General features: G+C 28.7%; 1 protein-coding gene across 6 annotated transcripts; it reads right to left on the bottom strand.

Annotated features, from left to right (window-relative positions):
• Positions 1 to 492: 492 nt before the first annotated feature.
• On the bottom strand, positions 493 to 6653 carry LOC113869507 (UPF0183 protein At3g51130). 6 transcript variants are annotated; one of them, XM_027505857.1, is made up of 15 exons: positions 6244 to 6653; positions 5822 to 5904; positions 5528 to 5602; positions 4617 to 4684; positions 4439 to 4544; positions 4272 to 4332; positions 4018 to 4184; positions 3800 to 3862; positions 3597 to 3644; positions 2348 to 2461; positions 2162 to 2261; positions 1974 to 2050; positions 1671 to 1775; positions 1516 to 1568; positions 493 to 748 (listed from the first exon to the last, which is right to left on the bottom strand). In XM_027505857.1, the coding sequence occupies exons 1-14, from the start codon at positions 6338 to 6340 to the stop codon at positions 1521 to 1523; spliced, it is 1212 nt and encodes a 403-aa protein (XP_027361658.1). In that variant the 5' UTR covers positions 6341 to 6653; the 3' UTR covers positions 493 to 748; positions 1516 to 1520. The 6 variants fall into 6 exon arrangements, with proteins under 6 accessions (XP_027361658.1, XP_027361657.1, XP_027361659.1 ...); XM_027505856.1 differs by having other exon boundaries at positions 1974 to 2053; positions 6244 to 6616; XM_027505854.1 differs by having other exon boundaries at positions 540 to 973; positions 1974 to 2058; positions 2164 to 2261; positions 6244 to 6450.
• Positions 6654 to 14277: the final 7624 nt, after the last annotated feature.

Here is a 14277-nt window from a genome sequence, read left to right as displayed (position 1 = left end):
AACGAATTAGTGCTTTATGAAATTTGAACAAAAATATTTCCTTAAACAGCAATACTTGTTTGTTTCAGTGATTCAATTTGCCTCAAATTAAACATAAATGGCTCAAGATAAAAATAACAAATATTCACTTGAATAGAAATTCTTGATGTTAAAAATTTCGTAACATTCGCTGTGGAATGCAATTAGTGCTTAGTAACACAAGTGTACCGTATTAACACGAATGGCTTCCATGAAATGCTTTATGAAATTGAAAACATTCATTTTACCATTCATTAACTGAGATTTTTGAGTAAATTATGGCCTAAATTACGCTTTATAAGTGTTTTGTACGACCTATTACGAGAGCAGTTTCATAAATAAACAAATAAAAGTTGTGCGAAATAGCAATGCTCATAATTGAAACGGAATGCAAAGTGAAGGGAAGGAATGCAAGGTTGACCAAGAAAAATTACAGCAAAGGAAAGTCACTGAAAATCTCGCAACACTAACGTAAAGCAAAAGGAATTGATTATATTAGCTTTGTGCAAGATTTGAATGTTAAAATTACATAATATACCACGATTTTAATATGTACAATGTTACACAGCTGCACAATTGTCATAGCCCATTGCCACGATAACGATGATGGATGGCTGAACTATTTATACATGTGACCGTAAAAACCTAGCCTGCTATTCCGTGTGAAGTTCCATAGCCAAGCTTGAGAAATCATGGATAAATAGGGAGATTTAAGGGTAACCAAGAGCCCCTGCAGCAATGCAAAAAAAGTTTTAACTTCAGGTTTTATTTATCACCTACAATAAATACGTTTACTATATTGATGCGCCGAGCTTCTAAATTAGTTGTAGTTGAAAAGATTCTAATTGAATCCTGAAAATTATCAAATGTTTCTCATTTGAGTCTCCATCATGACCAGTTTAATCAGACATCCATCAATTCAGTGCGGTGTGGCAGCGAACTTTATCTGCATAGACTACATCATGTTTGTTTGAATATTCTTTCAAACAAGGATCTATTGAAAAGGAGTCAAAATTTCTTCAGTGAATCACACTCCTAAAGTGCAGTATATAGCTTGGAGAATGTGTGAACCTGTTTGCGAGAATTAAATCTCAAACAAATATGATTTAACAGGCGACCAAAAAATCCATTTACCTCTTTGTGACTGAAAACAGTCACTGGTACATGATATTGTTCCATCACTACATGATAGATGTCTGTAATGGTCACAATGGATACCCAATTAAAAACAATTCATAATTTTAATAACCCAATTAGAAACTTTTAACCCATAGAATAGGATGAAAATTTGGTAAAAATAAGGACCAAGTATAAAAATTTGAGATATAAATCAAAGTTTAGCATGACTGAAGCTGTAAACATGAAGACAAATGATCAAATACTGGCTGATAGGAATTACAGTTGAATTTTTTAAGGGAAAGAAATTAAGCTATAGGTAATTACTTGCTATCTGAATTAAGCATAAACTTGCATAGAACATGCACTAAAAAAATGTACCATCATCAGGACTGGAAGAGAGTTATTGTTGCAATATAACCATTCTTCATCACCTGCTAACATCACCAAAATATCAGTGATCTCTTCAAGGCGACATAGTGGACTAAACTATTAAGCAGGACACTATAAGCACTAGAAATGTGTGAATGACGCACCTCAAAGGCAATATTTTGATAACCATATACAAGAGTGGAACCAAAGGGGTTACTTGCAGAACCTTGTGTTTGGATGGCAGCTCGCCCACAATCCCCAAGTATTTCCTAAAAGAATCAATCACAAGCTAATATATGATATAACATCTATTTATCATTATAAGAAGTCTACATCAAATGTTAGTCACAATTTTCTTCTCCAGATTACTTATGTATTTCAAGCAAAGATCTTCCACAACTCGAAAAAGATCATCCAATATAAGGGCAACCACTAAATATTTCAATTTGAGAGGCATAGAAGATCACCTTAACTTGTTCCCACTTCGTGCTAGGTGTAATAACCCTCTGTTTGCTGTTATTTACTTCACTGAAAGATCCCCCTACTGCTGGAAAAGTGGGGAAATAATTTTCTCTTTTATTTCACAACAAAAAATTTACATATTTGTACATCAAGACCAATCTAAAAACTGCAATGAAAATAAAAGATTACTTACAATCTGAGCCATAGATAACAAAGTTGCACTTAATGTAAGAATTGAAATCAGCATGACCAGGGTAGTTGGTGTGTAACACAAACTTCTTAATTTTGTGAGTCTGAAGAAACAACAGACACGTAGGAGTTTTTATTGTCAGTTTTGTCACTATGTCTAGAAACAAAGAATGAGGTAAGCTATATATACCTGTCCATCAAATAAGATGTCCAGACCACGAGTAAAATAATTATAAAAGTAATCTCCACAGAGAGTTGTTCGTGGCCGAAGATCTGAGGCAGAATGAATAACCATTTGATCTACCTACAGAATTAAGAGTCAGACTTCACACAAACAAAATACTCATTCAAACAGTTTACTAGCTAAAAATAGAATACGTTGCTTTATGCTCACACTAGAATTCAGGTTTGGCCTCCTTAATGAAATAGCTAACTATATTTAGGAGACATCAATATTCCTCCATGAAGATAGAGCAACTAACAATATTACAAGAAATGATAAGCATCAGACTTTCTTTTAATTGTTAGCTCTATCTTGATAACTTCTGTTTGGACCCAACTCAATTTTTGGAATTTAAAACTTGTCAACTGTGTATTCACCCATATGAACTTGTCAACTACATCACATGAATCATAGGGGATCTAGCAAAACTCCTACTAAAGCATTAGGTAGACAGACCATAAAACAAGATCTCCACATGTTCCAAGCATAAATCAAGCCTTAGGCTTCCATATATCATACATTATACAAGAACCATAAAAAGTACCATATCTATGCCGCTCTGCATATAAAAAATCTCCAAAAAGAAAAGGAACCAAAGAAAAATTCAAAGTATACTGGATTTCACTGAAGCACTGAAGCATAGTTTCATAGCTAGTGGAACACGGCAGAAGTGTGTCTGTGTGAGTAATTTGGAAAATAGACCAGTTGCACATTTTCTTTTCATTTTCTACCCACACTCAAAAGGGAAAAAGAATTTGAATCAAATGTACCTTCTTGCTTCTATTTTCTTTCCCCACTGACCCCATATGTTTTCACTTTTAACCCATCCAAACAGCAAAAATTCCTCTCTTTTTTTCAATTTCCCAGTCCCCTACTTCTCTCCTCTCTCTTTTCTCCTCAACCAAATTACTAAACAAAGGTATAGTCATGATCCATTACATTAAAGGTAGGTATTGCTAAGTTAAAAATGAATTTCTGCCATTCAAAAGAAAATGTTAAAATTGAATTGTATACTTGCTGACAGACTCAAGTGTACACCAAAATCTCAATGGCTGAATTGTAAATCTTCATAAATCCAATTTTCCACAGTAAACCATAAATACACAGAAAGTTTCCTCAAGTTCTGTAGACAATACTGCAACATGTATCAGTTTAATTCCACAAACAAGCCCACAAACCAATGACATTTCATTTAAGAATCAGTAATTCCTGTTACCTGCTTTTGATGAATGCCACAGGGACGTCCAAGCTCGGTCCAGACATCCTGCATAAAACGGGAAGCATTACATTAAATTTCCTTTAGAAAAAAGAATATGAATTGAGAGGAAGATGACAAAAGAAGAAACAGAAAGCACAGGAAAATTTCCCCATTAAAAGCATAGCTCCAATGGCTACAATTGAATGTAAGATAAAGCTTACCTGTGGAGATGCACCAAAAGGAATGTGTTGAGAGCCAACAGTAAAGTACAATTCTTCTCCCAGCTATATAACAGAAAGAACTGAATTAGATGACAATATTACAACCACCTAATCAAATGGGGCAGAAAGTTTCTCTAAATTCTGAAATGAAGCAAACAAAATGTGCTACACTAAATAAGCAAAAACACAAACTGATATAGGGTTTAAAGAACCCAAACCTTAACATGAACCTCTTCCATGTAAATGCTGCCAGGAGGTAATGGAGGGGCAGAAGCCTTATCCATTAAGGACCCCACACCAACCTTCTTACCAGAGGAGCTATCATATATAGAAACACGGCATGTAACTGGTGTTGTCCCATCTGGAAACTCCAATGGCAATTCCACTTTCATAATAAAGAGAGAAAAAGTTAACATATTACAATTAGAAAACTTGATGCAACATTTCAATTTTAGGATGATATAATAAATACCTCCCCCATCATGACAGCAGTCTGTGAATTGACTTGGAATAGGAAATGCAAAGGAAAGCCCCTAAAGACCAAGCCAAGAAAAATATAAACCAGAAAGCAATAATGTGGAAATGTAGAACAAAGAAAGGGTAATTATTATGCATTTGACATCCCAAATATATACGTACCGGGTAGAATAGAGTGTAAATGCCTCTATCCTTATCAAAAATTCCAGGATATGTAGGCCCAAATAGAGCATATACAGCAACAAAAGTTGCTAAAGTAGATGGTCCCCTAGAAATAGAAAAAACAGTCAATAGTGTTTTACAATAAGTAGACACTAAAATTAAAGTTCCAAATACTCACCCAATCAAGGAGGTAGAATAGCGCATCTGAAGCCGCTTTACATCAAATATTTCAATAAGGCGCAGTCTCTAAAATAGCATTGAAAAGTTTTGTCATGACAGAGTCATCTTGTCATGTATGGGTACCAATAAATACAAGCACTATGCCATAGCTTAAAATGATTGAAAGCACAAAAACTGATGCACACTTCACACAACAAAGTTGGAGCTTTAGATCTGTAAGAAGCAAAAGAGATTAGGGAATGCCCCATAACTAATCAAAGCAGCAATATCGGGCTTGAAAAATATTCCCAAGCATGGTACTGTCTTGATGGCAAGCAGCAGATTATTGTAGCAAAAGAAACAGACTTAGAGTAGAAAATACCTCAAAATTTCAAACTATCCACCCCAAACCCCCAATGAACTTGGAGAAAGGAATAATAGCTAAATTAGAAACTCAAATTACATTAGTCCCACAGTTTACATTGGCACAGGTATAGTACCACAAGATCCTTATAATATTTTTCATTTACCTCTTATCAGGTTCTAATAGTCTAGACAGAAAATTACCTTCAATGATGATAAAAATAAAAAGTACACAGTTCTCTAAGAGAATTGTATAATGTTCAGTACTCATTTATTTTCTGCAGTAATTCTTTGTACAATTTCTGAATTTGCATTTTCAAATATATGTGAAACTAATTTAGTTGTGTTGACTTTTGGTAACTATTCATGAGACCTCAGCACTACCAAAGCATTAGTAATGGCTCTCACAAATCAATTCTAAACATAAGGTACTACTACTAGTGCCAAGTACGTGTGCTTCCTATTAAAGACCTTGTCTCGTGTTTACACCAACTAAGGACTCTCACACACACACACAGAGAATAGATAAATCATTGAAAGCAAAACGAGGAAAAAAGCCCACAACACCTGAGACCAAGGATCGAATCGAAGATGAAAGCCATGATCCGGGAAGCTAATAACAATATCCAACTTCAGGGGTTCCTGGATACGCATGAAGTCGAATAAATTCAAGATAAATATACACATGCCTCTTTGGAAATATAACAGCAAATGCGTCACAAAGGCAAAGCCACCAGACAGTAGCCTGCCCAAAGCAGACGGTCAATTCAACAGAATAGAAGAAACTATAGTACTTGTGCAAGTTCATCCGACCATAGACAACACAAATAACAAATGTTGTCATAATTGCATGTGACAAACCTCATCAAAATACTTCACATGCACCACATCGTATATGTTAGGTTGCTGTTCTATCTGAGCAAATGCTTCACATATAGGCATCCCTAAACCGCATATGAAAACGATAACAAGCTAAGTCAGTAAACATAGTCACAAAATTCAAACAGTATACGTGATTGAAACAACATCCACTCCAATTGTCAAAAGACTGAACTATTGAATTAAACAACATGACATGAATCCGAATAAGCGATAACCTCATCTGTCAAAAAACAAAATATAAAATAACTATCTCTTAAACCCAAGTTCATGTAAACAAGCAAATGAAGAAACGGTGCAACATGGAAATCCAATTGGACGAAATGAACAGAAATTCGGAGATCGAACGGATTATTCTTGAATTCCTAATTAACAATAGAAGGGAAACGGCTATTGATAATTACCGAGAGAGAAGGGTCCGATTCCGAAACCGGGTCGAAGATCGAGCACGATAGCACCCATGGCTGTGCCCTCGCAACGGCGTCTGGGTCTCTGCAACATAGTGGTTGGTAAGGGTATTTTGGAGTTTTCTGGGTAAAGGAAATGGCTCCGTTACTTTCGGTGATGAAAGCACGCGAGAACACGCAGGTGTTGAATGCTTATATAGGGTCCTTTAATATGATTCGATTCGGTTCAATTTGATTAGACGGAAAAACCACCTTCGTTTTCCTTTTCCAACACAGCAAACGTATAAGATCCCCCTCTCGCACGCCACGGAAACGCACCTTTCTTTTCTCTTCTTTTTAATTCAACCCTCATCACATTTTCAATCAATTTCTCTCTGTTTCAAATGCTTCTGCGCCTAAATTAGCCTTCCTTTCATTTTTTTTAATAAACTTATATAGATAACCATATTAAATTATTATTGCATCCATTTTTGCACATTTTGTAATACATTAGTAAATATGTCCGTAAGTTCCACGGTGTTTTAATTTTTTTTATTTAAAATTGTATTTTAAATATAAAATATAAATATTATAAATCATTTTTAAAAAATTATATATATACAAAATAAGTATTACGATAAAACTTAATTTAAACTTTAAATGTTATAATTTATTTATATATTTTATTTATTTTATGTAATATTATTTTTTCTAAAGAGTTTAAGTATTTTAAATCTTAATAATTATTAATATTATTATAAATTCATACAGTATTAAATAAGTGCAGTTAATTTAATAAGTTCATACATAACTTTAAATATTTTTAATTTAAAAAATTATAAATTTTATTATAAATTTATATAATATTAAAATAAAAATTTGTGAATTATTGTATATTATATAATGTTACATCAAATGTCACGTGCCATTAAATTTTATTAAATCTTATCTATGCTTATTATATCTAGTGCAGTAAATAAGTCATAAACCAAGTCTACATATTTAGAGGGAGGATATATAACTTTGGTATACATTGTGGTTCTTACATGATTATTTTGATTTTTTCTCTTACTTTACTTGTTTTATATATATAATAGAATTTTCTTAGACTAAATTAGTGTAAGTTTAAAAAAAATTATATTTAATTTAAATTTTTTATCTCACAAGTTATAATTTATTATTTTCCTAACTATTTAAATAAAAAGTTAAAATTAAGTGTAATAATATTTAAAATTATATTAATACAAAGAGTTGGAAAAGATTATTATTAAATATATTAAAAGATTGTAAGAAGCAGCTGAATAAACACGACTACTATATTGAGACGTTGGGAGTAAAGATGCATGATCAAAGTATTGGCCAGATCTCCCACCAGGACAACATTTGTGAATTATGTTGCGGGAATCTCAATTTAAGAAGATTGTCGAAGAATTGTACGAGTTTCTTGGTTCTCTTGAAGAGGATGTTGGAGTGTGAAAAAAATGTTCTAGATAATTATGTTCTGCTCATTTAGATATTTTGAAGATAAAAGACAGTATTTTTATTGAACTCCTTGTACACCATAATCCTCGTTTTTTGAAGACATTAGGAAGCTTCCTTGGATTAAAAAACAATTCAAAAGAACATCTCTCTTATTAGCTTCCATAAGTATATGTACCCAGAATTTGTTGAAGTATTTTACGAATAAGATATGGGATTAGTAAAACGTGCATGCAGTCAATTGATTCTGGATCCCTTCTGTTATTGGAAAAAACTTTAATAAGAGAAAACAAATCTTTAAAATTCTTCAACTCTAGAAAGTGGGGTAGAGAACAAACTGGTTTAGTGTGGTGGAAGCATATGACAAAAAAGGTTATTATGTCTTCTTTTTAGAACTATGTGATTCAACTACAGTGTGATTTTTATACTGAAATTTATGACAGAAAAATGATGATAAAAATGAGGGGGGAAATTTAGTGGTTGCAGCTGAACGGTCTAATATCTTTTCATACAACAATTAGGAAGTTTTGAGTAAGGAAAAAAAGTATGTAATAAATAAGATAATAATAGTACATGCTTTTGATTTAATTAGTTTTATTTCAAGCGCTCATGTTTCTCTTGTAAAATAAGTAAATACAACAGAAACTAAGAAATAATAATTAATTTTTTTATTTTTTATTTTAATTATATGTTTGCCTTTTATGATAATTATTTGAATTTATTTTTTCTTAGTTTATACAACATTATACATGATAAAAAAATATCAATAACTAATATTCTTATAAGAAAATTACAATTAAGGATGGAAATGTGTGTGTGTCAGATTATCAATAGGGGCTACAATTTAAAATAACTAAATGAAATCAAATCTACATAAACTTTGAAGACGAAATTAACTTTGTAATTAATATAAACATATATTATTTTTATTTTATTTTTATTTATATAATTCATATTTTTCTTTTTTTTCTATTTTCATTTAAACAAATTATAACGAGATATAAAAACATTATTATTGTTTGAATTTGATTTTTCAAAATGTTAAGTCTTTTTTAATCATATAAAAGGTGTTCACAACATTAGATAGTATAAATATTTAAGATTTGTGTCAGGTTACCATGACTAGGAGATAAATGAGATGTTTACTTTAAAAGAAAAACACCGATCTCCCTTTCATTTAAAAGTAATACTTTGAGAAGAGGATCACTATGCCTAAATACACTTAATTTTGTCATAAACTAAATGATCAAAGTTAAACCTATAACTAGTTATGTATTGAGTTGCTTCATGGGCATATGAAGTCACTGTAAGAAGATGAAACATTTGAAAAATGGTTAACATTAGTAATTATTCTTTTATTTCTTCGTCGACAACACTGTTCATCATTCAAACGATCTAGTTGGGCCATGTGGGCAGCAGAACTAATGGGGATTTATTTGATGGTTGCAAATTGCGTAGCAGTGTAGTTTTCGTCATTAAAGTGTGAAAGTGATAGTCTTTTCAGCTTCTGTCATATTTTCCAGGACTCTCAATTCACAACTTTTTTACTATGTTTTCAGATATTCAGCCAAGTGCATTGGTAACAACTGATAAATATTTAATTTTAGTAAATTATATTTTACCTCTACATTTGTTACAGATATTCACTTTATAATAATTTATAAATGATGAATAAATATATTTATAAAATCTACCATATAATTAATGATGTATTTTATTGTTTATTTCTTTTAAGTTTTAATTGCCTTTATACTTAAAGAAGAAGTAAAAGATACATTTGCAATTATTTGAGATTAAATTTAACTCATATAATATAATATTTATAAATTATACCATGTTTAATTTTAATGTTACAATTTTTAGTAAAAAAGTAGTTAGTTAATTTAATTTTTGAATTTCTAATTAATAGTATATTTTAATTTTTATGTTAAACATTTTATCAATATACATAATATATATTTTCAATAGAAATAATATATATATATATATATATATATAAGATATATTTTTTTTGGATTTAAAATATTGATTTTCTATTTATTGGATAAAAATATTTTTAATAGAAAACTAAAAACTATTGCAACTTGAATATTAAAAATTTACACTGAAACGGTAAATTATATATTTATTTCAAAATAATAATAAACTGTAACTTTAGAATAATTGTATTAAATTATTATTACTCTTATACTTTATCTTGATTTTATATATATATATAATTTATTTCCTTGATATAAATATATTTTATCTTTTATTTAATTGTATTTTTAATAATATATTTTCCATTAAATTTCAGAAATATAATTTAACATGCTTTTTGATGTGATTCACGTGTAAAAGAGTGATTCAATTTATATTATTTTAAAAAAATTGAAACAAAATTCCTATTATCCTTTTATAATTATAAATTTTCATAACACCATGAATATTACTTTTAGTTCATTTATAATGTAACATTAACGTGTATATATAGCTAGTTTTTATTGGTACTTTTTTTTTAAATTCAAATGTATTTACTCTTGAGCAATTTATTTAGAATTCATATTTTTAAATTCTTCATAATTATTATAATTTTATTAAATTTATTTTTAGTTTCCAATGTAACGCATTCAGAGTATGTTTGAATAAGATATTTTAAGTGAATAATTCATTTTTTTAAGAAATTTATAATTTTATGAGTTAAAATTTATTGCTTGAATATTAAAATTTATAGAATTTTAAATTCTATGAATTTAAGTAAATTTTTTTAATAGAATTAAATTAAAAAGGTTTAAATTATAACAGAAAAGTGAGAAATTTAATTTATTTTTTTATTTAATGCATATTTTATTTAAAATTTCATGTTAAATTATTATTATTATAAACTTTATATTTTAAATTAATTTAATTAAAATGTACTGATAATTTTATTTTTTAAATGTCATTAATTTAATTACTCTGTCTAAATAAAACTATTAAAAATAAAAAAAATAATCATTTTATCTAAATATTATATTTTAAAATAATAAAAATTTAAAGAATGTTATTTAAATTTTTTAAAATTTTAAATTCTCTAAAACTTTTAATTATTCATCCAAACACAAATTTCTAATGACTACATTACAAGGCTTCCTCAATATATCATTTTCATAATAAAAAATTTATTTTTAATCTTATTTTCATGTAATTAAAAAAATATATTATTTTTATTCATAATTTTTTAATACTAAATTAGTAAAAAATATTTAAAACTTATAAAAATATATATAAATTAATTAATAACTCAAACTCAAACTTTAAATCTAACTTATTAAAATAAATAAGTCAAACTCAATTTTCTCTCTCAATAAAGCTTAATTTATTTAATTGTTTGAAAAAAGAGAGTAAAGAGAGAACCAACTTTATATTTTAAATTAATATATTAACAAAAACTTAATCTATTAATAATGTATTTATATTATAAAAAAATATGTAATTTTTTAATTTAAAATTAAAAAAAAAATATTACCTTCTCCAAAAACTTCTTCTCAAACACAATGTTTAGTTAACTTTTAGTTATACTAGTAATATATTTCGTTACAAATTATATAATTTATTTCTTATTATTTATTTTATCAGTACAAATATGAACTTAAATAATGTAATACTTTTATGAGGATACATTTTTTATTTTATCACTAACATCACATACTAACTTTATAGCATTATTTTTTAGCTTGTTTGAGTCTGGTGTCACTAAATTCACCAAAAATATACTATATTTAATATCAAAATATTTAAAATAATTACAACATTGTGATGCTTGCCTTGCTTGCTTGAAAAAATGCATATATTATCATTGTAGAAAAGAGTCGAGAAATTAAAACCCTAAACTAAAAGACGAGAAGAGGAAAATAAGGGGCTACTTAATTTTAGAAATTATTTTTGCTTTTATTTTTAAATATTTAGACAGGAAATGCTGAAAAAAAAATCTGCAATTAAAAGTGAAAAAAGAAAAAACAGAAACATAAAACATTTGAAAAATCAAACAAACTCCAAGTTCTCTTACCATGTCTAATGATTTTTTGGTGTTGTTTTCTCTTTTTTTCTTTTGCATCGCCTTTCTTTTTTCAACCTTCCCATCCTTTAAAAAAATGTGTTAATTATTTCTGAAAATTAAATTTTGAAGGGTTTGTAAATTAATTTTTTCAAAAGACAATGTTAAAATATAAACTATCTCTATTTCTTTTATATGTTATTATTTGGGCTGTATGTAAATGTAATACTGCAATGTGATAATGTTAAATTTATATTGAAAACAAGGTATTGAATTTCAGACAATTCTTATATACTATTTTGTTTGAACACTCTTCCTTTAAGAAAGAAGCAGAGGTGTATAAAAAAAAACATTTTAGATAAGAAAAAGTTGCATTGACAACAATTTTCTAGGCTTAAATTAATAACAGAAGTCATAAATTTAACTAAAAAGTAAACAAAAGTTGCATTGACAATAATTTATAGGTTACCGAATGGGACATCAAAGGTATATCCGTCTTTTTATATTTAATATGAAATGAACAGTAAAAAAATACATATAAACATACAATGCAAGTATTTTAAATCGCGGTTTAAATAAAAAAAACTCGTAGACGCATGACAATGTAGAACTAAATAATTTGATTTAAAGATTTTTTCTCCATTATTTTGAAAGTGTATTTAATAGTTAAGAAAAATTATAAAAGGAAATATTTTTTAAATCATATATTTAAATAATCTAGACCAATAATTTGAAAGATTATTGATACATTCAAGCAATTCAAAATTTACAACCATGATCATCGTTGATGGATGGCTTTTTTGTATACACTTTCAGCAAAAGGAGTTTGAAAATCAAAGCAAGATCTCAATACTTTGAGAATAGGTGTGACATGGAATGGTTCGTGTTTAATGCCAACAGATTTTTTTCGGGCTAAGTTGATTCTCATGGGACAAAGTTTCGGGAGAAGCACAAAAAAAATGGATTAAGTGAGAACAAAGTCACACTTCCAACATAATCAGGCCTTCTATATATCTTCTTAACAATTTTTTTAGTATTATTTAAAATTGCAAGTTAAAATTTTTTAAATATATTTCATGTTACTCGTACTCTTAATATATTTTTAGTTTTTATAAAAATCTTTACTACCAATACAACAATATTCATCATTGTTATTATCATTATAATTATTATTAGTTAAAAGTGTCACATTTATTGTAACATTAATATTATTGTTGACTTACCGTTATTATTTATTGTGGTTATATTTTTATTATTACAAGTTTATTATTATACCATTGACCGATCATTTTTTCTTGTAATTAATTTAAACTTACCATTATTAGCAAAAGAAATAATGGTAAGTTATGTGCTTTAAATTTAAAATAAAAACTAAAAATTAATTTAAACTTATAAAATTTTTAAAACTTAAATGTGACAATTATATCAAATAGAACCTTGTTGAGTACATACACACATGTATAAGTTAATTATTATAACATTATTATGTTGTACTCATAATAGAGTTATTCAAAATCTTAGTACTTATTAAATAAATGTTTGATTGTTTAACTCCACAAATGGAGTTTACTCAAGTTTTAAGGCACGTTAGTCCAAAGCAGTAAAATATCATCGTAGAAGCTTCGTGGTTTGTGTTATGATACATGTTCTTAAAAATTGAACTATTAATTTCGGTGGCATTAAAATATATTTTTATATTTTTTTTAACAATTGTCAATCAAATCAGGTTGAATAAAACAAATCTATACCCATAGGTAGGGGATTCTTCATTTGAAACAAATTCAATGGGCATCCTTCTAATAATAAGTAACACAATCCGCGGGTCAAACGAAGCATTTATTTGGATAGCATCTTCACATAAATAATGCTAGAACTTCTTGACAGGTATCATAACAGTGACGTAATTATCCTGGCTAACTTGAGAGCGAGTAAAACTTGCATCGCAAATCACAATTATGCGCATTCCATTTTACTTTCGTGTGCAAATAATCTCACAATATTCTATTGCAACGAATAACACACGCACACAGGGATGTCAATTGTAGAGTTCTTGCTGGCGCTGTCAGAAATGTGTTTTTTCAATATTTTAGGTTAATTGCCGAAAGAATTATGGCGTAGGCATTATAGAAAAATACCATCTAAAGAATTAAACAAAAGAAGGTAGATAAATGGAAAAGCAAGTGGCAAAGCGGAACAAGCAAGTCCACTTTTTTTTCACCGAACATCCCCTTTGTGCCTCAGGAATAAATCCAAGCCTAACTTTCCTTATATAAATCGGAGCAAAAAGTAGTTTCTTTTTAAAAAACTGAAAACGGGGAATATTTGTAATAATTAAAATACAAGGAATAAAAACTAATTTGGTTGGAGAAAAAAGGATCGTGTTTTTGGCGTTGAACAAAATAACCAAGTGGATCCCACATTGGCTGGCCTTTCCTCGGCACCCACTAACCACGTGGTGCTCGAGAAACACAGAATCGCGTACTCAAAAGGAGTCGCGTTTGACGACGATTCACAATTTTGAATTCTCAGAATCATCACGAGATGAAAAAATTGAAAAC

Source organism: Abrus precatorius, unplaced genomic scaffold (genome assembly GCF_003935025.1).
Source record: "Abrus precatorius isolate BTA unplaced genomic scaffold, Abrus_2018 Scaffold6, whole genome shotgun sequence".
In the NCBI taxonomy this organism is placed as follows: Eukaryota; Viridiplantae; Streptophyta; class Magnoliopsida; order Fabales; family Fabaceae; genus Abrus; species Abrus precatorius.
Note: the sequence above shows the minus strand (reverse complement) of the source record. Positions and strands in the feature narration are given on the sequence as shown.

Bases quoted from the DNA above. Each gene is read 5' to 3' on its own strand.
- LOC113869507 (XM_027505854.1), bottom strand. From the start codon at position 6,340: ATGTTGCAGAGACCCAGACGCCGTTGCGAGGGCACAGCCATGGGTGCT. The intron at 5,905-6,243 runs GTAATTATCAAT...TATGCGGTTTAG, and splicing joins AATCGGACCCTTCTCTCTCG to GGATGCCTATATGTGAAGCA. The intron at 1,569-1,670 runs GTGCGTCATTCA...TGATGTTAGCAG, and splicing joins ATCAAAATATTGCCTTTGAG to GTGATGAAGAATGGTTATAT.